The sequence below is a fragment of the Suncus etruscus genome, chromosome 17 (assembly GCF_024139225.1).
Source record: "Suncus etruscus isolate mSunEtr1 chromosome 17, mSunEtr1.pri.cur, whole genome shotgun sequence".
Lineage (NCBI taxonomy): Eukaryota > Metazoa > Chordata > Mammalia > Eulipotyphla > Soricidae > Suncus > Suncus etruscus.
Genome location: NC_064864.1, coordinates 47,217,393 through 47,244,586, shown reverse-complemented (window position 1 = coordinate 47,244,586; position 27,194 = coordinate 47,217,393). Strand labels below are relative to the sequence as shown.

General features: G+C 43.8%; 1 protein-coding gene and 1 non-coding gene across 2 annotated transcripts; both read left to right on the top strand.

Annotated features, from left to right (window-relative positions):
- PCGF6 (polycomb group ring finger 6) lies at window positions 1-24,306 on the top strand. The gene is made up of 10 exons (XM_049764310.1): window positions 1-369; window positions 2,132-2,231; window positions 2,321-2,417; window positions 5,863-5,918; window positions 6,016-6,075; window positions 7,586-7,694; window positions 9,294-9,321; window positions 15,943-16,041; window positions 21,341-21,427; window positions 24,050-24,306. The coding sequence occupies exons 1-10, from the start codon at window positions 1-3 to the stop codon at window positions 24,104-24,106; spliced, it is 1,062 nt and encodes a 353-aa protein (XP_049620267.1). The 3' UTR covers window positions 24,107-24,306.
- LOC125995132 (small nucleolar RNA U13) lies at window positions 13,082-13,180 on the top strand. Its single transcript, XR_007490726.1, has one exon. It is a non-coding gene; the product is annotated as a small nucleolar RNA U13 (small nucleolar RNA).
- Window positions 24,307-27,194: the final 2,888 nt, after the last annotated feature.

Genomic DNA, 27,194 nt, shown 5'->3' with positions numbered 1-27,194 from the left:
ATGGAGGAGGCGTCGGCGATGGCCACGGACAACGGGGGCTCGGAGGGGGCCGAGGAGGCGGCGGCAGCCGCCGTGCCGCCTTTGCCTCCCGTCTCCCCTCCCGCCCTCACCCCTGCGCCCTCCGAGGGCGAGGAGGCCGCCCCGCCGGCCGCGTCCGAGGCGGGGGCGCCCGGCTGCTCGGGCTCGCGGCCCCCCGAGCTGGAACCCGAGCGCAGCCTGGGCCGCCTCCGGGGCCGCTTCGAGTACGAGGACGAGGAGCTGGAGGAGGACGAGGAGCTGGAGGACGAGGAGGAGGAGGAGGAGGAAGACATGAGCCACTTCTCGCTGCGGCTGGAGGGAGGCCGGCCGGAGTCGGAGGACGAGGAGGAGGTAGCTTTCGCGCCGCCCTGGGGGAACCTAGTGGAACCACGCCGGGGCCGGGCCGGGCCTGGGCCTGGGTCTCGCTCCCTGCCCGTCCCTGCCGCCTCCAGGGTCGCCCCTCGCCCCCTGGCACTCACTGCCCGGCCGGGCACATGCTCCCTCCTTCCCTGCCCGGCCGATTGCTTGTCGACCCGTCTGGAGAACTTCCTCAGCGTCACTTGGCTCCTGGTCCACCTTCACTGGCTCTGATGTAAATAATTGCTGAGCACAGGGGCGCCGACTGGGTCCTGTGCCTTGTGCCCCGACTTTGCGGAGGGAGCTCAGTGGAAAAGGAAGGTGTGAATGAATTCTAGGGTCCAGCTGTTCCCCAGTCGGTGACTAAAGGGAGAGCAATTTTTGTATTGCTTTGTTTTTTTCTTACCTTTTGTTTTGTTTCGTTTTGGGGCCACACCCGGCGGCGCTCAGGGATTATTCCTGGCTCTGTACTCAGAAATCGCTCCTGGCAGGCATGAGGAACCCTCTGGGATGCCGGGATTTGAACCACCTTTGGTCCCGACTTGGTTGCTTGCAAGGCAAACGCCCTACTGCCGTGCTATCTAACTCCGGCCTTCTTAGAACTTTCTTGCTATTACTTCCTTTCTCCAGAGTACCTGTTCTACCTCCCCCCCCCCTTTTTTTGTTTTTGTTTTTGTTTTTTGTTTTTTGGGTCACACCCGGCTGCGCTCAGGGGTTACTCCTGGTTCTACGCTCAGAAATCGCTCCTGGCAGGCTCGTGGGACCATCTGGGATGCCGGGATTCGAACCACCGTCCTTCTGCACGCAAGACAAACGCCTTACCTCCATGCTATCTCTCCGGCCCCTTTTCCTACCTTTTCTGTGTTTTCTGGGCGTCACATCCGACGGTGCTCAGGATTTATATGTGGTTCTGCGGCCTAGGGACCACTTTTAGCGGGGTTCGGGGGTACCCATTGAGGTGCCGGAGATCAGGTCAGAGATATCTACCCCTATGTACTATCTCCTCAAGCAACCCCCATAGCTTCTTTTTCTTTTTTTCTTTTTTCTTTTTTTTTTTGGTTTTTGGGCCACACCCGGCAGTGCTCAGGGGTTACTCCTGGCTGTCTGCTCAGAAATAGCTCCTGGCAGGCACGGGGGACCATATGGGACACCGGGATTCGAACCAACCACCTTTGGTCCTGGATCGGCTGCTTGCAAGGCAAACACCGCTGTGCTATCTCTTCGGGCCCAGCTTCTTTTTCTTAACGTAGTATTCTACACTTAAAGCTAGGGAAATCGCCTGGCCGTAGTAGTTGCTTAAACACCAACTCTGGGAAAGTTCGTTGATTTGTTAATTTAGAGACTTCTCATCTGGTAGTGTCATTTAATAAAAAAAGATACTATTCGAAACTTTAGTTTACATTTATTTTTTTGTAACTTTCAAAACGTTGAAGGTACTATATTTCTATGTTGCAGAGTAAGTTAGAATTTGTTATAGTTGGGGCCGGCGAGGTGGCGCTAGAGGTAAGGTGTCTGCCTTGCAAGCGCTAGCCAAGGAAGAACTGCGGTTCAATCCCCCGGCGTCCCATATGGTCCCCCAAGCCAGGGGCGATTTCTGAGCTCTTAGCCAGGAGTGACCCCTGAGCATCAAACGGGTGTGGCCCGAAAAACCAAAAAAAAAAAAAAAAAAAAAAGAATTTGTTATAATTGGGATTTGAAATGATAGTTTAAAGAATTCTTAGATTGTATTTTAAAACTGTTTCTATTTCATTTGCAGCGTCTGATTAATCTCTCGGAGCTGACCCCTTACATCTTGTGTTCCATTTGCAAAGGGTACTTAATAGACGCGACCACCATTACAGAATGTCTTCATACCTGTAAGCATACTGCCCACATTTCTGCAATAACACAAACATTATGTAAATCTCTCTCAGATATCCTATCTAAACATTTTCTTTTCCAACAGTTTGTAAAAGCTGCATTGTAAGACATTTTTACTATAGCAACAGATGTCCAAAATGCAACATAGTAGTACATCAGACACAACCTCTTTATAACATAAGGTAAGAAGGATATAAAAGTAACATCTGTATTTTAAGTATACATGTTTTTTTCCCTGAAAGTTTGAAGTTGTGTATTTGGGAATCAATTCTTCTTTTTGTTGTTGTTGTTGTTGTTGGGGTTTTTTTGTTTGTTTTTTTCGGGCCACACCTGTTTGATGCTCAGAAATCGCCCCTGGCTTGGGGGGACCATATGGGACGCCGGGGGATCGAACCTTGGTCCTTCCTTGGCTAGCGCTTGCAAGGCAGAACCCTTACCTCTAGCGCCACCTCGCTGGCCCCAATTCTTCTTTTGTTTTTAATTTATTTTTTAAATAATATCTTTATTTAAGCACCATAATTACAAGCATGATTATAATTGGGTTCCAGTCATAAAAAGAACACCCCTTTCATCAGTGTAACATTCCCACCACCAATGCCCCCCATCTCCCACCTCCCCCACCCCTGGCTTGTATTTGAAACAGGGATTTTACTTCTCTCACTCATTAACATTGTCATGATAGTTGTTAGTGTAGTTATTTCTCTAACTGCACTCACCACTCTTTGTAGTGAGCTTCATATTTTGAGCCAATTCTTCCAGCCCTCATTTCTATTGTCTTAGACATTATTACAATAATGTATTTTATTTTTTTTAAAACCTGTAGATGAGCGAAACTATTCTTTATCTCTCTCCCCCTCTGATTCTCCCTCTGATTTATTTCACTTAACATAATAGTTTCTTTTTGTTTGTTTTTTGGGCCATGCCAGTTGATGCTCAGGGGTTATTCCTGGCTATGCTCTCAGAAATCTCTCCTGGTTTGTGGGGACCATATGGTACGCCCAGGGATTGAAACTTGGTCTGTCCTAGGTTAGCGCTTGCAAGGCAGATGCCTTACCTCTAGCACCACTGCTCTGGCCCAGCATAATAGTTTCTATGTCCATCCATGTATAGGAAAATTTCGTGACTTCATCTCTCTTGATGGCTGTATAATATTCTATTTTGTAGGTATATCATAGTTTCTTTAGCCAGTCATCTGTTGAAGGGTGGGAATCTATTCTTAACCTATCTAAAACTTAGAATGGAACTTTATTATTTTTTATTATTTTGGGGTGTGTGTGTGTGTGTGTGTGTGTGTGTGTCTGTCTGTCTGTGTGTGTCTGTGTCTATCTGTCAATGTGTGGCTTTGTTTGGGGCTTACTCCTGGCTTTATTTTTTATTTAATTGGGGGGGGGGTTGGGCCACACCTGGTGACTCTCAGGGGTTACTCTTGGCTATGCGTTCAGAAATTGCTCCTGACTTGGGGGACTTTATGGGACACCAGGGGATTGAACCAAGGTCCATCCTAGGTTAGCGCATACAAGGCAGACACACTACCAATGGCGCCACTGCTCCGGCTCCTACTCTTGGCTTTAAACTCAGGAATCACTCCTGGCAGACTTTGCCCACTATAGTGTTTCAGGGAAGCAAACCCTGATTAGCCACATGGAAGGCAAGCTTAATCAACTGTACTATCTCTCCTCTAAAATTTTGTTTTTCTTTATGTTCGTTTATTTTGGGGCCACACCCAGCGATGCTCTGGAGTTACTCCTGTGTTCAGGAATTACTCTAGTAGGTCCTGGGGGGACCTCCAGTTAATATCTAAACTGGGCCTGCTGCAATCACCCTACCTACTATACTATCACTTTTCCCTCAAGTTTCTTTTTTTTTTTTCTTTTTTTTGTTTTTGGGCCACACCCTGTGACGCTCAGGGGTTACTCCTGGCTATGTGCTCAGAAGTTGCTCCTGGCTTCTTGGGGGACCATATGGGACGCCGGGGGATCGAACCGCGGTCCGTCCTAGGCTAGCGCAGGCAAGGCAGGCACCTTACCTCCAGCGCCACCGCCCGGCCCCAAGTTTCATTTTCTAAATGGAAGATATAAATTTATCTCTGAAGTAGGTCATGTTAATCAGATTTTAATCAGGTATTAATTAGTTCTGCAATTCTTGCTTAGTTTCTTTAGGGGAAAAAAGTGCCAAAAAAGTGGATTGTTTTCATTCAATAGATACTGAGGTTTTACTACCTTTATAAAAGGTGATTTGCAGATACTGGAAGTTTAAAATATAATCTCTGCTCTTGAGCTCATTTTTGTTTTTGTTTTGAGGCCATTCAATGGTAGTGCAGTGCCAAATCCAGGCCTCCTGCATGTCATACAGAGATTGTACTTGGTTGTGTTAAAACTCTTTTTCTCAAGCCCTGCCAGGAGCACCTTGGCTGGTGTAGCCTAAAAACAAACAAATGAAAAAGATAGCTCTTTCTTTTCTTTCTTTCTTTTTTTTTTTTTCCAATTTTTTTTTGGGGGGGCCACACCTGCTGGTGCTTAGGGGTTTCTCCTGGCCCTGCCCACTGGAATCACTCCTTATGAGGACCTTATGAGATGCCAGGGATTGATCCAGGTCAATCCATGCAAGACAAGGCAAGTGCCCTCTATTCTATTTCTCTGGCACCAGAGAAAAAGCTCACCTTCATAATTATAAGGGAGTAAAACCAGTAGAAATGGAGCAATTTGTCAAACTGCTCAAGAGTCTGTGATTACTTATAATTAAGAATACATAGTGTTACACTGGGGTTCTTAGGTGAATTCTATATTCGGAGTCTTGAGTGCAAACTTAAATACTTGCGTATAAGCCAAGTTTTTCCGGGACAAAATTTGTGCCGAAAAACCCGAATTCGGCTTATACTCGGGTCATACAGGTTATTTGATTCGTGTGTGCATGCACGCACTGAATCAAAAGCACGAAGTCTCCGGTTGTCTTCTGCCATCTTCTGAAGGGGACGGTGCTTCAGCTCAGTCCACAAGTCGCAGCTGAGCTGAAGAGGTAAGAGCCTGAGCTGAACTGTATACGAACCACAATATTCCGCTTTGTATGAGACCGACAGCAGTGATGATGACAATGTCTATGCTGATATCCTCACATCAGATACAGCTGAAACTATTTGGACATACAAATAATGAGGAGAAACAATCCAGTTTTGAAAGATTTTAACCTTTTTGATTTAGCTTGATTACCTGTTAGGCAACGGTTTCCTGCACTTTAAAGTTTTAAAGTTATTGTTGCTAGTTTACAGGGTTTTTTTTTTAAGCAATAAACATTGAAAAACATTTAACCTACTGATTCTTCAATTATTGTAATTGTTTTGGGTATATATTTTTTATTTTTGAAATTTACCAGTGGCTGCTGAATTTTCCACCTTGGCTTATATTCAAGTCACTAAGTTTTCCCAGTTTTTAGGGTAAAATTAGGGGGGTCAGTTTATACTCGGGTCGGCTTATACTCAAGTATATGCGGTAATGCAGTATTTTTTTTTTTTTTGCGGTAATGCATTTTTGAGAAAGGAGATACTTTGTTCTATAAAGGGATCATTCGCTATACCAAGATTCATTTTCCTGAATTCTGAGGTATCCTCCCTCCTTTTTTTTTTTTTATTAGGTTGGACCGACAATTACAAGACATAGTATACAAATTAGTGATCAATCTAGAGGAAAGTAAGTTTCTTTTATTACATAATTGGGATCCCATTATCTACTACTTCGGCTAGTTACATTTTAAGTGTAATTTAGTCTGTGTTTTATCATTTTTTAGGAGAAAAAAAACAAATGCATGATTTCTATAAAGAAAGAGGTCTAGAAGTACCTAAACCTGGTAAGTTTGGATTTATATATCATACTGGTATTGTAGATTAAAGAGTACTAATTGAGGGCTGGAGTGATAGCACAGTAGGAGGGTATAGGATATTTGCCTTGCAAATGGCCAACCTGGCTTTGATTCTCTGCATCCCATATGCTCCTCTGAGCGCCTACAGGTGTAATTTCTGAGTACAGTACAGAGCCAGGAGTAACTCCTGAGTGTTGTCAGGTGTGCCCCAACTCTCTCCCACAAAGAATACTAATTGAGTAAGAATTTACTCCCCTTGAGTATTTTTCGGTTCTAGCTATTTTATGATTTTAAAAAAAGAAAGCTAATCCAATTTAATTATAAGAAATAAAATATAGACTTTGGTTCTAGACTGATTTTTTTGTATGTTTGCCCTACTGCTTGCGCCACCGCTCTGGCCCCATAACATGAGATTTAAATGAGATGATACATATAAAGTGCCTGACATGAGCCTCTGGCATATATATAGTCATGCTTTTATTTTATTTTTGGGACACACTGGTTACGTTCAGGGCTTATTGCTGGCTCTGCGCTCAGAAATCATTCATGGTTGGGGCTGGAGTGATGATAGCACAGCGGGGAAGACATTTGCCTCGCACGCGGCCTACCAGGTTTTATCCCCCGACCCTGTTGGGAGTGATTTCTTTTTGAGTGGGACCACACCTGGTGGCACTCGATACTCCTGGCTCTGTGCTCAGAAATTATTCCTGGCAAGCTTGGGGACCCATATGGGGTGCCAGGGATTGAACCCTGGTTGGCAAGGTAAATACCCTCTGTGTTTACAATTGCAATCTCTCTGGCTCTATGCTTTGCAATTCTCTTTGGTTACTTTATTTAAACACCATGGTTACAAGGTTGTTCATAATACATTTGTTTTTCTTTCATAGATACAAAGTTGTCATGATTTTCAGTCATACAATGTACAACACCCTTCATCTGTGCACACTTCTTGCCACCTATATCCTCAATGTCCCTCTTGCCTTTCTCCTTATGCGCCTCTAGCACATTCTCTCTTTCTTTCTCTTTTTCTCCTCTTTCTTATTCTCCCTCTTCACTCATTCTTCCTCTCCCTTTTTTTTCCTCCATTTAGACAGACACTAAGATTTGCAATATTGTTAGTGAAAAGTATCATGCCTATCACTTTATCTTCTTTCAGCACCCAATCCTCTTTTTTTGTTTTGTTTTGTTTTGTTTTGTTTTTGGGCCACACCCGGCAGTGCTCAGGGGTTACTTCCTGGCTGTCTGCTCAGAAATAGCTCCTGGCAGGCATGGGGGACCATATGGGACACCGGGATTCGAACCAACCACCTTAGGTTCTGGATCGGCTGCTTGCAAGGCAAACACCGCTTGCTATCCCCCTACTCCTTGAGCTAAACACAGGCTAGCCTGTAGTCAGCCTCTTGTTTCTCATTCTATAATTTTAAATAGTATATTATCATAGTCTCTAAAAGTTTTATTCTAACTTAACTTTTTTTGTGGGGGTTTTGCTATCAAATAGCTATTCCACAGCCAGTTCCTTCAAGCAAAGGAAGATCTAAGAAAGTCTTGGAATCAGTGTTTCGTATTCCACCTGAACTTGATATGTCTTTATTATTAGAGTTTATTGGGTGAGTATCCTAACCATCTACATCGTCATCTTAAAATAAAGACTTTATATCATAAAGTCTCAACCGTTTTGAAATCATCCTAAAATCAAATTGATATTTAAGATTTAGGAGGGGCCAGAGTGATAGTACAACAGATAGGTCACTTGCCTTGCATCTGACCAATTCGAGTACGATCTCACCTGGTTTCCTGAGCCACTCAGCTCAGTCCACCATGGTTGATTCTTACATGTAAAGCCAGAAGTAACTCCTGAGTACTGTTGGGTGTTTCCCAATATAAAGCAACAAAATATTTAAGACTTAGGAAAGGGTCAACTTTCATGTGGCTGACCCAGGCTTAGTCCCCACTACCACATATGATAGGCTAAACCCAGCATGAGTGATCCCTGAGTATAGGGATCAAAGATATTATTAATAATAATAATAATTAATCTTAATCCAAGATTAAGCCCTAACTACAGCTGGGTGTGGCCCAAAAATAAAAATTTAAGACATAAATCAAGCAGCCGATCCAGGACCTAAGGTGGTTGGTTCGATTCCCGGTGTCCCATATGGTCCCCCATGCCTGCCAGGAGCTATTTCTGAGCAGACAGCCAGGAGTAACCCCTGAGCACCGCCGGGTGTGCCCCCCCCCCAAAAAAAAAAACAAAAAACAAACATACAAAAAAAAAACTTTAAGACATAAATCAAGCTTCCCCTAGCACTGCCACAAAAAAATAAACCATGTTAATTTAGCTGACGCCTCTTAGCTGACTTCTATTTATTCCCCCTTAGATGTTCATAATTACTTTCCTAAAAGTTGTTATGTCATTCTTACTTATTTTATTTTTTATTTATTTTTTGGTTTTTGGGTCACACCCGGTGGTGCTCAGGGGTCACTCTTGGCTCTACTAGGCTCAGAAATCGCTCCTAGCAGACTCGGGGGACCATATGGGATGCCGGGATTCGAACCACTGTCCTTCTGCATGCAAGGCAAACGCCCTATCTCCATGCTATCTCTCCGGCCCCCAAGAGTAAATGTTGAGTGCAGATCCAAGAGTAACCCCTGAGCATTGTCAGTGTGGCCCAAAACCAAACACAAAAATTAAGACCTGGTAAAAAGGTTTTACTTTATGAAGGCTTTAGGCCTAAGGAATAGTACAACAGTTAAGTGACTTGCCTTACATGAGGCTAACCAGGGTTCGAAACCCAACATGGTTTCCTGAGCCCTCCAGGATTAACCCAGGTGTGGTTCAAAAACCAAACACCAAATAAACAATCATTCCAAAACTAGAACAATAGTACAATAGGTAGGGCACTCCCTTGCATGCCGCAGACCTGGGTTTGATCCCTGGTATCCCTGAGCCTGCCAGGGGTGATCCCTGAGTGCAGAGCCAGGAGTAACCCTGAGCTTTGCCAGGCATGGCTCCCTCTCCAAACAACAAAACTGCTATACCTTACCAGTAGGTGGCAGAAATAACAATGAATTCTGCTTGCTTGTTTCCTAAAAGGTTAGGGCCGTTTGTAAAATTAATGTTCCTCAAATACTTATATCCCTGTCTTTTTTTGTTAAATGATTAAACTATAAGTATTTTATTGATTAATTGTGCTCTCATTTTTCAGTGCTAATGAAGGCACAGGACATTTTAAGGTATTTTACTTTATATTTTTTATTCATATCACAAGAAAATTCTGTTGCACACAAATATGCCAAATTATCAGTCACTTAGAAATGATCTTTAATATATTTGTGCTTTTAATAACTGAGAGTTACTGAAATATGAAATATAAATTGATTCATGTTCTTCTATGACATGTTTATAAAGAGTTGAGGATTTTGTTAGTAATTCAGGACAGTGGCCTAAGAAAAATAATATGAAAGATTTTTTTAGTTTTAATATGATGCCAGGCATCAAATCCAGAACCTCATACATTTGAAATGTGCTCCATCTCTGACCTACATCCCTGGCAAGTGATTGATAGGGGGAGGGGGACAGTATAGGCCTACCTGTGCTCCGGAGCTGCTCCTAACTCTTAAAAGCTCAGAGATCACTGGCAGTACTTGGGGAACCATATGCAGTGCGAGAGATTGAACCTGGCTTGTCTGCATGCCAGGCAAGTGTCTTAGTCCCTATCCCATCTTTCTGGCCCCACTTTTTTCTTAGATGTATGTGTGGGATAGAGGGAGTTTGGTAAACCATATGTGGTGCCCAGGTTTTGAACTGGGGTCTGTGGGATATAAGACCCCTACTACTAATTTTAATCCCCCTACTATCTTTCTGGCTCATACTTTTTTGGGGGAGGAGGTGGAGGCTGCTTCTAAATCTATACTCAGAGGCCGTATGCCTGACAAGTGCTCAGGACCATGTTATGTCAGGAATTGAACCAGGATTCCAGGATTGGCCACATGTAAGGCAGTACCTTCACCCCTGTGCTATCTCTTCATTGTATGACAAAAACTTTGTATTGTTTTTGTAATTTTCTTGTAAGTTTCTCATTTTTCCAAAAGATTGATGACTTAACACTTTTAGGCAAGATCCAAATAAAACTCAAATGACTAATTATTATATCTATAGTTCTAGTTCTGTATATTTTCCTTTTTTTTTTGTTTTGTTTTGTTTTGTTTTGTTTTGTTTTGTTCTGAGGCTATAACCAGTGATACTTAGTGGTTACTCCTGGGTCTGCACTCAGGAATTACTACTGGTGGTGATTGGGGAACCATATGGGGTGCTAGAGATTGGACTACAGTAGACCATTTGTAAGACAAGTGCCTTACTCTGTACTATTGCTCTGGTTTCTTTGTTTCTTTTCTATTTTTTTTTTCCGGTTTTTGGGCCACACCCAGCGGTGCTCAGGAGTTACTCCTGACTCTGTGCTCAGAAATCGCTCCTGGCAGGCATGGGGACCACATGGGATGCTGGGATTTGAACCACCGTTGGTCCTGGGTCAGCCACTTGCAAGGCAAACACCCTACTGCTGTGCTATCTCTCCGCTTGTTTTTTTGGTTTATTTTTTGGTGGTGGTGGTGGTTGGGTTTTTTTGTTTGTTTGCTTGTTTTGTTTTGTTTTTTTTTTTTTGTGTGTCACACCGGCAGCGCTCAGGAGTTACTTCTGGCTCTGCACACAGAAATTGCCTCTGGCAGGCTCAGGAGACCATATGGGATGTGGGAAATTGAACCATCGTCTATCCTGGGTTGGCTGCTTGCAAGGCAAATACCCTACTGCTTTCTCTGGCCCTCTTTTATTTTTATTTTCATTTTTGCATTTGTAAACCAGAATAATTTATATTGTTTCGTATAGATTGGGCTTACATGTTGTATCTTCAGTATGATTTATCATGTCCTATCTTTTTCTCCCACTCATTTTTTTGTTTTGTTTTGGAACCACACCTGGCAGTACTCAGGGGTTACTACTGGCTCTGTGCTCCGGATTACTCCTGGCAGAGCTTGGTGAATCTTTTTTTTTTTTTTTTTAATATCGTTAACCACTTTGATTACAAATATGATTGTATTTGGGTTTCAGTCATGTAAAGAACACCCCCCTTATCGGTGCAACATTCCCACCACCAATTCCCAAATCTCCCTCCTCCCCACCTACCCCCGCCTGTACTCTAGACAGGCTTTTGTCTTCCCTCATTCATTTACATTGTTATGATAGTTCTCAGTGTAGTTATTTCTCTAACTGCACTCAACACTCTTTGTGGCAAGCTTCATGTCGTGAGCTGGAACTTCCAGCCCTCCTCTCTTTGTCTCTGAAGATTATCGCAAAAATGCCTTTTATTTTTCTTAAAACCCATAGATGAGTGAGATATTCTGTGTCTATCTCTCTCCCTCTGACTTATTTCACTCAGCATAATAGATTTCATGTACATCCATGTATGGAAAATTTCATGTCTCTTCTCCCCCATCCCCAAGAGAACTGTCTCCTTCAATGGACGGCACAGAGCATTTTTGTTTGTTGTTTTTGGGGGTCACACCTGATACTGCTTAGAGGTTTCTCTGTAGTATAGCTCCTATCTGGCACAAAGAAGTTTTTAAGGGGCATGAGATTGTGGAGGAAAAGTTCCAGGTCTAGTAAAACTTTTTTCACAGCATAGTTGATGGACTTACTCTGTCCTCTAACTTACTTGATCCACATGCCAGGGGTGGATCCCTCATGTTTTCTCTGTGGGTTCCAGGAACTAAGTCTAGAAAGAATAGCTGCACCAGTAAACAGTTAAGAAGTTGAATTCAGTAGAAAGTTCTGTCTATATATTAAGTGAGAGGTCTGAGGTTGTAGCTCATCGGTAGAGCGCTTGCCTTACATGTATAAAATCCTCAATTCAATCCCTGGCCCTGTAAAATAAAAGTGTGCATAGTGAGGAATAGTAAATTGTGTGTGTGTGGTGAAGATACATTTTGTGTGTGGGCGTGGGGATGAGTTATAGCAAGACAGTGTTGCTTTTGCTAAGACTTACCAGTGAACTGCCAAGAAGGTTCCACTATTTCTCCTTAACAGTAGGAGATTAGCATTCATCAGTTATCGCACTGAAAATGCCTTCCTGGGTGTCCATATAAAGGCTCTGTTCTGTTGTATGGCCCACCAGGGATACTGCTTTAGCTCTGTTCTGCTCTGTGTGGGAAAGCTGGGAATAGCCTGAATGGGGAGTAAATCCACTGTCTTTGGCAGAAAATTGGAGAAAACCCAACCCAACCACCCCCATTTTTGCTAGAATATTTGGGATGGGGCTGAAAGTTAAAAAATATACTTTTATGTATATATTCATAATATGCATATATATATATGTGCAGTCTTTTGTTTTGGGAACACAGTCTGTGGCACTTGGGTTACAACCGGCTCTGCATTCAGAAATTATATTTTTCTCTATAAGACGCACATAGTTTTTAGATGCTCTCCTCCCCTGCAGCTTCAGCTCCAGGTGGCATTTACTCCAATAAGAAGCACTTTTTGGGGGGAAAAGTGAGTCTTATGGTACGAAAAATATAGTACTCCTGGCAGGCTTGGGGACCAAACGGGATGCTGGGGATCAAAACAAGGTGGGTCAAGTGAAAGGCAATCATCTTGCCCACTATGCTATTGCTCTGGCTGCTGTGCAGTCTTTTCTCTGAAAGAATGTGAGAACCTGGTCATTATTGTCTAGTTGATATTAGTGTTTCACTATATCAACTGAACAACTGTTCATTCACATAAAAAGCAAAATGGTGCCAAGGCTGCAGCAATAACTAAATGCATTCTATGGGCCAGAGATTTTTGTTGGTTATGCACATAGAATAATTCACTTTCCTCAGGATAAATGTACGAGGTTGGTTCAGTTAACATAATTCCTTACAAATGGAGATCCGAAGACTATACTTTCAGGGATCATTTCTATAGTATGTGACTAAAGAAGTTTCTCTGATTGTGGAGATCCGGATCCTTTGTGGGTTCTCTGATGGTTGGGTGTCCACGCAATTGTGTGATGTATGCCTCCCTTAAACCTTGTTACAATATTGACACATTATCCATCTAATGGGAAGAAAAAGCAATAACTAAAAAAAAAAATACAAGTGGAGACTCAGAAAAATTCAAAAGCTCTCCCAAAGTCTTGCCTCTTGTAACGGCAGAACCAGGCTATGGACTACATGTATATTAATTACCTGTGCTGGGGCTAATAACTAGCTTGATGGCTAGAGTATTTGCTTTGCATTTGGGGGTCTCCTTCCATGGGAATTTGCAGGATTTGATCCCCAACACAACACCAAGAGCTCTGCTATGCCCATAAGGGAGAGCAAGAAATGTCTCAAGAAACCAATTAGGGACCGGAGAGGTGGCCCTAGAGGTAAGGCGTCTGCCTTGCAAGCACTAGCCTAGGACAGACTGAGGTTCGATCCTCCAGCATCCCATATGGTCCCCCGAAGCCAGGGGCAATTTCTGAGTGCATAGCCAGGAGTAACCCCTGAACGTCAAACAAGTGTGGCCCCCAGAAAACAAAACAAAAAAAGTAGATTGTTAAAGGGAACAAATAACCTGCGTGGGCCCTTTTCATACACATCTGAGCGGCTTCTGCTATTCCTAGAAAAATAATACTGTTCTAGGTTTCCTCAAAGATTCCCTTCTTTAGGGTCAGAACGATAGTAAAGTGAGCACTTTCCTTGCATGCATCCCACCTGGGTTCAGTCTCCAGCATCCCATATCATCTTGAGTACAGATAGATGTAACCCCTGAGCACTGTTGGATGTGGCCCACAAACAAAAAAGAAAAAAAGTTCCCCTTGTTTTTTGGGTGTTGATTCTGGGGACACACCTGGTAAAGCCCAGGGTTTATTCCTGGTCTTTGCTAAGGAGTCACTCCTGCCAGCTCAAGGGACCATAAATGGTCCCAGGGACTAACTCTGGTCAGTCACATGCAATTTTTTACATTAAAAAGAAATCCCTTTATTATGTGCATTTTTAAAATTAATATGACACTAGAAATAGCACGAGGTGCCATGTACATGTCACTCAACTGCAGTAATTGCAAACTCATGGTCAGTCTCTTTCTGTATCTCTCTTTACCACTTGTCCTCCCTTTCACCTTGAAGCTAATACCAGACTGTAATTTTAACAGTAAATTTTATTTCTAAAAAGAGCAACTTATACATGTAATAATGATCCTACCATTTTAAAAATTAATAGAATTTACTAATAAAATGCCTATACATTTTCTAGTTTGCTTCATAGTTTAAATCAAGATTCAGATAAGAACCATACACTGTAATTAAGTAAGATCTCTTTTTATAGCCCTTACATGTTTTTCCATTTTTAAAGTATTTTGGGGAGATGTTGGGGGGGGCGTTGGCTACACTCAGTGATGCTCGGGTTATTCCTGGCTATGTGCTCAGAAATCGCTCCTGGCTTGGGGGACCATATGGGATGCCAAGGATCAAACCGAGGTCCGTCCTGGATCAGCCACATGCAAGGCAAACACCCTCCCACTACACTATCGCTCCAGCCTTGAATAAAGGTTTTTTTTGGTTTTTGTTTTTGGGTCACACCCTGCAGTGCTCAGGGGTTACTCCTGGCTTCAGGCTCAGAAATTGCTCCTGGCAGGCACGGGGGACCATAAGGGACACCAGGATTCCAACCGATGACCTTCTGCATGAAAGGCAAACGCCTTATCTTCATGCTCTCTCTCCGGCCCCTTTATTTTGGTTTTTGGGTCACACCTGGCAGCACTTGGGTTACTCCTGGCTCTGTGCTCAGAAATCGCCCCTGGCAGGCACGGGGTGGGGGTGGGGGACCATATGGGATGCTGGGGTTCCAACCATCATTGTCCTCCTGCATGAAAGGCAAACGCCCTACCTCCAGGCTATCTCTCCTGCCAGAATAAAGTGTTTTGGGTTTTTTGTTTGTTTTTTTGTTTTGTTTTTGGGTCACACCCAGCGGTGCTCAGGGGTTACTCCTGGCTGTCTGCTCAGAAATAGCTCCTGGCAGGCACGGGGGACCCTATGGGACACCGGGATTCGAACCAACCACCTTTGGTCCTGGATCGGCTGCTTGCAAGGCAAACACCGCTGTGCTCTCTCCGGGCCCTGTTTGTTTTTTGTTGTTGTTTTTGGGTCACATCCTGCAGCGCTCAGGGGTTACTCCTGGCTCCATGCTCAGAAATCTCCCCTGGCAGGCACAGTGGACCATCTGGGATGCCAGGATTCGAACCACCGTCTTTCTGCATTACCTCCATGCTATCTCTCTGGCCCCCAAATAAAGTATTTTTTAAAAACATTTTATCTCGGGTTTTTCCCCTCAGTCAATAAACCTAATTCTAAGCTTTCTTTAGATTTGGGGCCAGAGTGATAGTAAGACATTTGCCTTGCACACAGCCAATCCAGGTTTGATCCCTCTCTCCCATATGGTCCCCCACGCCTGCCAGGAATGATTCCTGAGTGTAGAGCCGGGAGTAATCCTGGTGCTTCCTGGTATGGCCCCAAAACAAAAATAAATGAGGCAAAGTATGTTAAATTATCTTAAAATTTGCCATAAAATTGTCTTAAGCTGGGCCCGGAGAGATAGCACAATGGCGTTTGCCTTGCAAGCGGCCGATCCAGGACCAAAGGTGGTTGGTTCGAATCCCGGTGTCCCATATGGTCCCCCGTGCCTGCCAGGAGCTATTTCTGAGCAGACAGCCAGGAGTAACCCCTGAGTACCGCCGGGTATGGCCCAAAAACCAAAAAAAAAAAAAAAAAAAGAAAAATTGTCTTAAGCTTTATGCATCTGTAATATGTAATCAACCCTTTTTTTTTTCTTTAATTTTTGTAGCCATTGGAAAAGAAGTTTGTCCGAGTTTCAGGAGAAGCAACAATTGGGCATGTAGAAAAATTCCTCAGAAGAAAAATGGGTCTTGATCCATCTTGTCAGGTAATGCATCAATATAAAGGATAGTAATATTGTCAGGAGTTACCTTCCGTACATTGCAGTATCATTCTGCCTAGAATTGAGGCAGAACAGAGAGATAGTACAGCAGCTAAAGATGCTTGCCTTGCATGCAGCCAACCTAGATTTGGTTCCAGCACCACATATGGTCCTCTGAGTACCACCAGGAGTGATTCCTGAATGCAGAGCCAGGAGTAACCCCCTTAACACCATCAGATGTAGCCTGTGGGCCACCCCCCATCCAAAATAGAATTTTTTTTTGTTTGTTTTTTTTTGGGTTTTTTTGGGGGGGGTTTGGGCCACACCTGGCGGTGCTCAGGAGTTACTCCTGGCTGTCTGCTCAGAAATAGCTCCTGGCAGGCACAGGGGACCATATGGGACACCGGGATTCAAACCAACCACCTTTGGTCCTGGATCGGCTGCTTGCAAGGCAAACGCCGCTGTGCTATCTCTCCGGGCCCCCAAAATAGAATTTTAAGCAGTGTCCTTAGTTTTATAATATTAGTAGACATTGGGGGCCGGGTAGGTGGCGCTGGAGGTAAGGTGTCTGCCTTGCAAGCGCTAGCCAAGGAAGGACCTCGGTTCGATCCCCCGGCGTCCCATATGGTCCCCCTAAGCCAGGGGCGATTTCTGAGCACATAGCCAGGAGTAACCCCTGAGCGTCAAACGGGTGTGGCCCAAAAACCAAAAAAAAAAAAATATTAGTAGACATTATAAATGCTAAATTGAATATTGCTACACAGTGATTCCCACCCCAACTTTAATACTATTTGATTTATTGTCCTTTGGTATCATTTATGACCATGTTTGCTGCCAAAGAAAGGCTGAGGAGGACTGGATAGTACAGTGGGTAGGACACTTGCATACGGCTGACCCGAGTTCAATCCCTGGTACCAAATATGGTACCTTCCGGAAGTGACCTCTGAGCACAAGGCCAGAGATTCCAAATTTGATCCCTGGAATTCTTTTTTTTTTTTGGTTTTTGGGCCACACCCGGTGACACTCAGGGGTTACTCCTAGCTATGCGCTCAGAAGTTGCTCCTGGCTTGGGGGACCATATGGGACGCCGGGGGATCGAACCTCGGTCCGTCCTAGGCTAGCGCAGGCAAGGCAGGCACCTTACCTCTAGCGCCACCGCCCGGCCCCTGATCCCTGGAATTCTATACTATGACTGCCTTCAGCAATGTTTGATGTATTCCTGGTGACCCCTAGCACTGCTATACCCTAGCACCAACTTAGCCTTGAGACCTAATCACTACCGGGAATGGCCCAAAAAAATGAGAGGCGTAGAGAAAGGGAAAGAGAGAAGTGCTCTGGTGGAAGAAAGTTCTTGGGACTTTGCTCAGTTCTTTTTTTGTTTGTTTTGTGCCATACTTGAAAGGAATTACTCCTGGCTGACTTGGGGGGACTGTATGGTATGCCAGGGATTGAACTCAGGTCAGCCACATGTAAGGCAAATGAACTACTCGCTTTGCTATTGCTCCAGCCTCTTGCTCAGCTCTTTCTACCAAAAAAAGTCATACCCTCTTCTCATTTGATGGTATTCCTTGGCTCTTATTGCTTACATATAACATGGTTGCTCAGGATAGCTAGAAAAATGAAGTGTCAGAGCTGAAGATGTGGCTCAGAGGATTGGTCCCCATCACTAAAGGTCTCATTCAGGCAAGGCATAAGCTCCACCACTATGCTGCCTGGCTGTAAAGAATTAACTTACATATTCCTTTGATATTGGGGGAGCACAAGGAGTACAACCACACCCAGCAGTGTTTGGGGCTATTCCTGGTTGTGCTGGGGCCTATATATGGTGCTGGAAATTAGATGCAGGGGCAGTGTGATGCAAGGCAAGTGCTTATTAACTGCCCTTATAACTACCTTTATTAACTGCTTAGCCCCTTATTTCCTTTGATGATGTAGAGGAGCCAGGTATAAAGCTCAGGGTTTAGGGCACAGCGTTGCATGTAAGGGGCTCCAAGCTTGATCCCTGGAATTCTATGTTGTGTCCTCTTCAACAGTACAGGTATAGCGCTGGTACCCCAAGCTCTCCTGGACCCAAGCACCACCTTGGTCCTTGCATTAAATGGTCAGTCCTATTGGCGAAGTATTGCCAAGAAAAGCCCCTGAACACCTTGTTTGAGAGGTTCCCCAGTAAATAAGTAAATTATTCTAATATCAGGCTGGAGAGATAGCACAGAGGTAAGGCGTTTGCCTTGCATGCAGAAGGTCGGTGGTTCAAATCCCGGCATTGCATATGGTCCCCTGAGCCTGCCAGCAGCAATTTCTGAGCATATTATTTTTAATAATACCTTTATTTAAAACACCGTGATTACAAACATGATTGTAGTTGGGTTTCAGTCATAAAAAGAATACCCCCCCTTCACCAGTGCAACCTTTCCATCACCAATGCCCCCATCTCCCTCCTCCACCCCGCCTACTCCCCGCCTGTATTCAAGACAGGCTTTCTACATCCCTCACTCACTGACATTGTTAGATAGTTATCAGTATAGTTATTTCTCTAACTTCACTCACCACTCTTTGTGGTGAGCTTCATATCTTTTTTTTGTTTTTGTTTTTGTTTTTGGGCCACACCCGGCGGTGCTCAGGGGTTACTCCTGGCTGTCTGCTCAGAAATAGCTCCTGGCAGGCACGGGGGACCATATGGGACACCGGGATTCGAACCAACCACCTTTGGTCCTGGATCGGCTGCTTGCAAGGCAAACGCTGCTGTGCTATCTCTCCGGGCCCGAGCTTCATATCTTGAGCTGGTCCTTCCAGCCCTCATTTCTGGGAATTATTTCAATGTCTTTTTCTTTTTTTGTTTTTGTTTTTGTTTTGGGGTCACAACCAGCAGCACTTCAGGATTACTCCTGACTACGCTCAGAAATCATTCCTGACAGGCTCGGGAACCATATGGGATGCCGGGATTTGAACCACCGTCCTTTTGCATGCAAGACAACCTCCATGCTATCTCTCCGGCCCCTTTTATTTTTCTTAAAACCCATAGAGGAGGGCCTGAGTAGTGGTACTGAGCATTAAAGTGTTTGCCTTGTGCACACTACTCTAGGACGGACTGCGGATCTATCCCCCAGAGTCCCATATGGTCTCCCAAGCCAGGAGTGATTTCTGAGTGCATAGCTAGGAATAAACCCTGAGCATCACTGGCCAAAAACACCCATAGATGAGTGAGACTATTCTATGTGTCTGTCTCCCTCTGACTTATTTCACTCAGCATAATAGATTCCATGTACATCCACGTGTAGGAAAATTTCATGACTTCATCTCTCCTGATGGCTGCATAATATTCCATTGTGTATATGTACCACATTTCTTTTTTCTTTTTTTTTTTTTTTTTGGTTTGGGTCACACCCGGCAGCGCTCAGGGGTTATTCCTGGCTATACCCTCAGAAATTGCACCAGCAGGCTTGGGGGACCATATGGGATGCTGGGATGCTAACCACCATCCTTCTGCATTTAAGGCAAATGCCCTACTGCTTTGCTATCTCTCCGGCCCCGTACCATTCTTTAGCCATGCATCTGTTGAAGGACATCTTGGTTGTTTCCAGAGTCTGACTATTATAAATAACATTGCAATGAATATAGGTGTGAGGAAGGGGTTTTAATATTGTGTTTTTGTGTTCTTAGGGTATATCCCTAAGCAGTGGTATAGCTGGATCAAATGGGAGCTCAATTTCCAGTTTTTTGAGGAATCTCCATATTGTTTTCCATAAAGGCTGCACTAGATGGCATTCCCACCAGCAGTGAATGAGAGTTCCTTTCTCCCCACATCCCCGTCAGCACTGGTTATTCTTGTTCTTTGTGATGTGTGCCAATCTCTGTGGTGTGAGATGGTACCTTATTGTTGTTTTGATTTGAATCTCCCTGATGATTATGTGTGGAGCATTTTTTATGTACCTTTTGGCCATTTGTAATACCCTGTTTTTAACTTTATCATACGCTTATTTTTGAAATGTGCTTTCTGGACAGCAGGAGAGATACGGGTTTAAGATATTTGCTTTGCACATAGCAAGCTCCTGTTTGATCCTAGAACCCTGTATAGTCCCTAGTACTTCCAATAGTAACAACAGCAAGTAGTGAGTCTTGAGTATGGACAAGTGTGTCCTGATAGCTCCTAAAGAAAGTGGACTTCCCGGGGAGGGGGGGGGTCTGATCAATAGCATAGCAGGTAGATAGCACAGCTTGCCTACCCAGGTTCTGTCCCCAGCATCCATTGGCCCCCAGTGCCCCTGCCAGAAATGAATCAACTCAAAATCAACAATAACCTCCTCACCACTGGTTGTAGCCCCAAAACAAGAAAACAAAAAAAAAAAAAAATTAGACTTCTAGGGAGTAGCTCTTCAGCCTCAAGAGGTATGTCCCATAAACAAATAAACAGACAAAATATATTTTCCTTGGGGCCAGAGTAATAGCAAACACCCACGGTTAACCTAGATTAACTTTTTTCCTTTTTTCCTTTTTTTTTTTTTTTTTTTTTTGGTTTTTGGTTTTTGGGTCACACCCTGCAGCGCTCAGGGATTACTCCTGGCTCTATGCTCAAAAGTTGCTCCTGGCAGGCGTGGGGGACCATATGGGATGCCAGGATTTGAACTACCAACCTTCAACAAACGCCTTACCTCCATGCTATCTCTCCGGCCCCAACTTTTTTCCTAAAGCCCTTTGTATGCAGTAGGATAGCAAAGTCTACTGTGGAAAGAGTTGTCTTCATTTTTCTTTCTTTTTGGGCAAGAGATTGAGTTACACCCAGTAGTGCTCACTCAGGGGTTCATATAGGATGCCGAGGATTAAACCTGAGTAGGCCATGTGCAAGGTGCAAGACAGACATCTTATCAGCTGTACTATTACTTCAACCCCTCTTTTGTGTTTTTTGTTTGTTTGAATTTTGGCCATACCTGGTGATGCTCAGGGATTACTCCTGGCTATGCGCTCAGAAATTGCTCTTGACTTGGGGGACCATACCGGACGCCGGGGGATTGGACCGTGGTCCAACCTAGGCTAGCACGTGCAAGGCAGATGCCTTACTGCTTGTGCCACCGCTCTGGCCCACTTTGGCCCCTCTTTTTTTACATTTTTTTCCCAAGGCAGTGCTTCTAGTTCTGCCCTTGGTGTAGGTCAAGAAACCATGTGGGGTACCAGTGATTGAACCTGGGTTTCCTTCATGCAAGGCAAGCATGCTCCCTTCTGACCTCTTGCTCCAGCTTCCTGGTTTTCCCTAAGCTTTTCTGAGGGCTTTTTGAAGCAAGAAAGGCATCTGACATACTTACTCTCCTAGGTTGACATCATTTGTGGCGACCATTTACTAGAGCGGTTTCAGACTCTGAGGGAAATTCGACGTGCCATTGGTGATGCGGCAATGCAGGTGCGTTTGACTTTATTAGTCTGGTGAGGAAGAAAAGTTCCTGGGGTTGGAAAGGCATAGAGGATTAAAGGCTCTTCATGCAGTTGACCCCAGTTAGATCTCTGCACCTCCTGGTCCCCTGAGGTACAACATTGGAGGCCTAAGTCACCACTGGGGTTGCCTGGGTGATCCCTGGTACTTACTCCAGTTAGCAGAGCCCTGGCCAAGACAGAAAGACTCAAGAATATTTGATGTCAGTTTTTTTGGGTTAGGTCACCCACAAACCTGTGAGGACATCACTATTACCATAGCACAATAGAGTTACTACTCTTTTTTTTTTTTTTTTTTTTTTTTTTTTGGTTTTTGGGCCACACCCGGCGGTGCTCAGGGGTTACTCCTGGCAGTCTGCTCAGAAATAGCTCCTGGCAAGCACGGGGGACCATATGGGACACCGGGATTCGAACCAACCACCTTTGGTCCTGGATCGGCTGCTTGCAAGGCAAACGCCGCTGTGCTATCTCTCTGGGCCCCGAGTTACTACTCTTTTTGTTTGTTTATTTTTAGCCACACCTGGTGGTGCTCAGTTGTTACACCTGGCTCTGTGCTCAGGCTTGGGGGACCATATGGGATGCTGGAGATCGATTCTGGGTCCACTGAAAGATATATGCTCTACCCACTGTGTTATCTCTCCAGTTTTGAGTTACTATTTTAACGTTTGATTGTGTTGAATATTCTTTAAGAAAGGAGTAAAATATATAGTGTATTTTAGGCTCCCTTAAATAGGTGTTTCAAGATTTTTTTAGAGACACATTGTGAAGGGACCAAAGGAATAGAAGAGAGGTTGGGCCAGAGCGATAGGACAGCAGGGAGGGTGTTTCCCTTGTACATGTCCAACCTGAGACTGATCTGGGTTTGATTCCTGGCATCCCATATGGTCCCCCAAGCCTACCAGGAGTGATTTCTGAGCACAGAGCCAGGAGTAACTCCTGAATACCGCTGGTTGTAGCCCCAAAACAAAAAGGATTAGAAGAGGGGTTAAACACTTGCCTTGAATGTGGCCAACCCTGGTTTGATTCCCAACACCACATATAGTGTCTGTCACACTATCAGCTGCCAGCTGTCATGATTGGCACTGCTGGGTGTTACCTAAACCCTCTGACTCACTCTTCAAAAGTTAGAGGCCTTTAGTGAGGAGCCAAGGATGTGGTTCAAGTGGTAGTGTACTTTCCCTTTTTTTTTTTTTTTTTTTGGTTTTTGGGTCACACCCGGCTTTGCTCAGGGGCTATTCCTGGTTCTGTGTTCAGAAATCGCTCCTAGTAGGCTCCGGGGACCATAGGGATGCCGGGACTTGAACCACCGTCCTTCTGCAAGCAAGGCAAATGCCTTGCCTCCGTGCTATCTCTCAGACTCCAAGTACTTTTCTTTCTTGTTTTGTTTTTGTTTTGTTTTGTTTTGGTTTTGGTTTTTGGGTCACACCTGGCGGCGCTCAGTTCAGGGGTTACTACTGGCTCTGTGCTCAGAAATCACCCCTGGCAGGCTCGGGGAACCATATGGGGTGCCGGGATTTTGAACCGCCGTCCATCCTGTGTTGGTTGCGTGCAAGGCAAACTGCTATGCTATCCCTCCGGCTCCTCCTTTCTTGTTTTGGCTCAGGGTTGGGTTCCTAGCCCTACAGGTCTCTGAGCACCACCTGGAGTGACTGACCCCTGTAACAAAATCAAAAAGAGGAATAAGTGAGTGCCAGGGAGATAAAACCAGGAGATATTCTATACCTTATATGTGCCACACCTCCCACAAGTTCATCCCAGCACCACATGGCCCCCTCAGCTATGTTGAGTATAGCCCGTTAGACGCATAACTGGGAGTAGCCTGGAGTCACCAGGCACAGCAGGAGTTGGTCCCGGAAGTCTCCAAACACTGGTGGTTCTCATCATGGTAAGGATGGAGTATTGTGAGGGCTCAGCATTCAACCATTCAGCCTATTAGCCAAGAATCACTGGCAGCAGTGGCTCCTGGGCCCCTTGAACAGTGCTTGAGAGTCCCTTTCCCTGACCTTCCAAAAAACTCTTCCCCTCCTCCTCTTCCCTTTTAGCTTCTTTTGGGGAACTGTTTATCCAGTAACTTGCTTATAACTATGGTCGTTTCTGGGCTATTAAAAAAGGCACATTTATGGAAATGTAAAAAGTACTATATGTCTTCAATGTTTAAGGAGTTACATAAGTTTTATAGCTTTAGATTGCTTTGTGTGCTGCTAAGAAATATTATGTATTACAATCTAGGGACTTGAGGGACAAAGTAATTTTACATGGGTTCTGTTTTATTTTTCTTAATGTTCTTTGGCTGAAAGTTCAAAGTTAAGACATCAGCAAGGGGACTTCTGAGAATTCTGTTTATGGATGATTGTCCTTCCACTGTAACTTTACCTTGTCCTCTTTCTTTGCATCTTTGTTCTCATCATTTAAAAAAAAAGGCACATTTATAGGAGCTTTAGTGGTAGGGGTAAGCAAGTTTATCTTAATCCTTTTATTCTTTTAAATAAGAAAAAAAACCATGTTAGTGTTAGATTAGGAAAAATAAACCATCTTTGGCTTGTTCATTGCTGGGACTTATTCTGAGTAACTTAACTATACTGTTTCTCTTCAGGATGGCCTCCTGGTACTTCATTATGGGCTTGTGGTTTCTCCTCTGAAAATTACTTGAAGTTTTGAAGAGTATTATGAGGCAGAGAACTAAATAAGGAGACTTGCAGGACTGCATCTCACCAAAGACTTTAACAAAACATGTAATGGCTACCACTTTGTGCTATACAAGACAACAATTAACAGCACCAAGATTTAGAGCAAAAATGCTGTTTGGAATGATGAAATGCATCTGACTTACTAGACACTATTAAAAATATTCATAGCTCAGGGGAAATTTTCAAAGCATTGATTTTATTTTATTTTATTTTTGTTTTTTTTGGGCCATACCTGGTTGACACTCAAGAGTTTACTCCTGGTTATGTGCTCCTGGCTCAGGGGACCATATGGGACACGGGATTAAACCCAGGTCCACCCTGGGTCAGCCACCTGCAAGGCAAACGCCCTACTGCTGTGCTATCACTCTGGCCCCAACATTGACTTTTTAATCCATTATTTCAAATAATTTAGCACTGACTGCTTTCTAATTTTTGAAACAAATTGGTTGCTCTTTTCTTCAGTAAGCCATGGCCCTTACAAGTTAGGGTTCTACTACTCTCTAAACATACCATTTGGGCAGTCATTCTCTTTTTTTTTTTTTTTTTCAGGGCCACACCTGGCAGTGCTCAGGGGTTACTCCCAGCTCCACACTCAGGGATCATTCCTGGTGGTGCTCAAGGGACCATACAGGTTATCTGGGGTTGAACCCAGGTCATCCACATACAAGGCAAGCACCTAATCCACTGTACTATCACTCTGGCTCCCTGGGCAGTCATTCTTTTGGGGGAAAAAATGTTGCTTTTGAGCTGAAGATTCTGAGCCAGTGGTTAAACTACAGAGCTTATCTTTTAAAGACTTAAGACCAAAACTTGAGGTTACTTTTGTATGTTATATTTTTAACTTATATGTGTGTTTTTTTTGGGCCACAAAATGATGTTCAGGGGTTACTCCTGGCTCTACACTCAGGAATTATTCCTGGGGGACCATATGGGATGCATTGGCATGTGTCCTACCCAATATGTTATTGCTCCAGCCATTTATTTGTTTTTTTAATTGCAACAAAACTTCTGAAGATATTTTTCTTGCTTCTAAACAGAATGATCATATGTCTCCATAGTCTTCAGTCTCAAAGACTTCTTCAACATTTCGTACAGCAGGGGTGTTCTTTGAAAAATGATTTTCCATCTTAAAATGTTGTTTTTTTTTGTTTTTTTTTTTTTTTTTTTGGTTTTTGGGCCACACCCGGAAGTGCTCAGGAGTCACTCCAGGCTGTCTGCTTAGAAATAGCTCCTGGGAGGCACGGGGGACTATATGGGACACTGGGATTTGAACCAACCACCTTTGGTCCTGGATCGGCTGCTTGCAAGGCAAACGCCGCTGTGCTATCTCTCCGGGCCTGTAAATGTTATTTTTATTATTCATTTTTTGCATATAGAGAGTGATTATTGATACCTTATAATGACACTAATTCTGAAAGTAATTTTTTTTTGGTTTTTGGTTTTTGGGCCACACCCGGCGTTGCTCAGGGGTTACTCCTGGCTATCTGCTCAGAAATAGCTCCTGGCAGGCACGGGGGACCATATGGGACACCGGGATTCGAACCAACCACCTTTGGTCCTGGATCGGCTGCTTGCAAGGCAAACGCCGCTGTGCTATCTCTCCGGGCCCCTGAAAGTAATTTTTAAAATATTGAATGAATTTGAGAATTTTACAAAATACTTATTTATTGTTTCTTTAGTAAGAGAATTTAGTGTTCATTTTCCTGGTACTTTGTCACGAAGATAAAAATTTTGGGTGGAGACTAAGAATATAACTTAGTTGTAGAGCAATTGCCCTTGTGTGTGAGGCTCTGGGTTTAATCCTGGCATCACACACAAATATGAGTGATTAGGTACTTACTTGCATGCAAAGATTTCAGTTTTAAACATCGTTTTACTTCTGATTAGTATTATGATGCTCTCTGAACAGAAATACATTGTTGACCCTATTTTGCTGCAACATTTCCAAGTCTGTATAGAAATAATTAAAATTGGACAAAGATTGCCATTGTTATATAATTTTTGAATTATATATAAATCTCTTAACATTTAGTGAAATTTAAAAATAAACATTTATTTTAACCTATGTTTAAATGTTTGTGTTTATTGTAAACTTACATTAAAAAGTAACCAGAGAGGCCGGAGAGATAGCATGAAGGTAAGGCGTTTGCCTTGCATGCAGAAGGACGGTGGTTCAAATCCCGGCATCCCATATGGTCCCCCGAGCCTGTCAGGAGCGATTTCTGAACCGTAGAGCCAGGAGTAACCCCTGAGCGCTGCTGGGGTTGTTTATTACTTGTTTATCTTCCTTGGGAAAATGTATACCCAGATCTTGTGCCATTTTTTAAGTCAGATTGTTTTCTCTGGCTTCTACTATTGAGCTATTTTGTATGAGTTATCTATTATTAACCACTTGTCAGTAGATGATTTGCAAATATGTTCCAAAAAAAATAAATAACCAGAACCCTTCATGAAACAAAGTATCTGAATCCAAGTTAATCTTTGCCATCAAATGTATATCAAATATCTTCTTTTGTTTGTTTGTTTGTTTTTTGTTTTTTTTGGCCACACCTGGCACTGCTCAGGGGTTACTCCTGGCTGTCTGCTCAGAAATAGCTCCTGGCAGGCACAGGGGACCATATGGGACACTGGGATTCGAACCAACCACCTTTGGTCCTGGATCGGCTGCTTGCAAGGCAAACGCTGTGCTATCTCTCCGGGCCCCAAATACCTTTATGATATTTCTTGGGCAGGGAGGATGGAACCATACCCAGCAGTGCTTAGGGCTTATTCCTGGCTCTGCGCTCGGGTTCAGTGGACCACATGGGGAATTAGGGTTGAATTGTAATCGTTTTAGCATGTGTGTCAGGGATCATTCCCAAGACCGTTCCCAGGTTCAGTAATTTACTGGGAGGATCATAGGTTCCAAAGGAAGCTTAATGCTTATTATTTATATTAAGATAAGTATTTACAAATACTTAATAATTTATTAAAATTAAAAGAAGGATCAAAATCAATAAAGGAAAAAGAAGTGTGTGTTAAAGTCCAGGAAGAGGTAAGCATGTATACAGT

Coding starts and splice junctions, on each gene's coding strand:
- PCGF6 (XM_049764310.1), top strand. CDS start 1: ATGGAGGAGGCGTCGGCGATGGCCACGGACAACGGGGGCTCGGAGGGG. Junction 370..2,131: donor AGTCGGAGGACGAGGAGGAG/GTAGCTTTCGCG, acceptor TTTCATTTGCAG/CGTCTGATTAATCTCTCGGA. Junction 5,919..6,015: donor AGTGATCAATCTAGAGGAAA/GTAAGTTTCTTT, acceptor ATCATTTTTTAG/GAGAAAAAAAACAAATGCAT.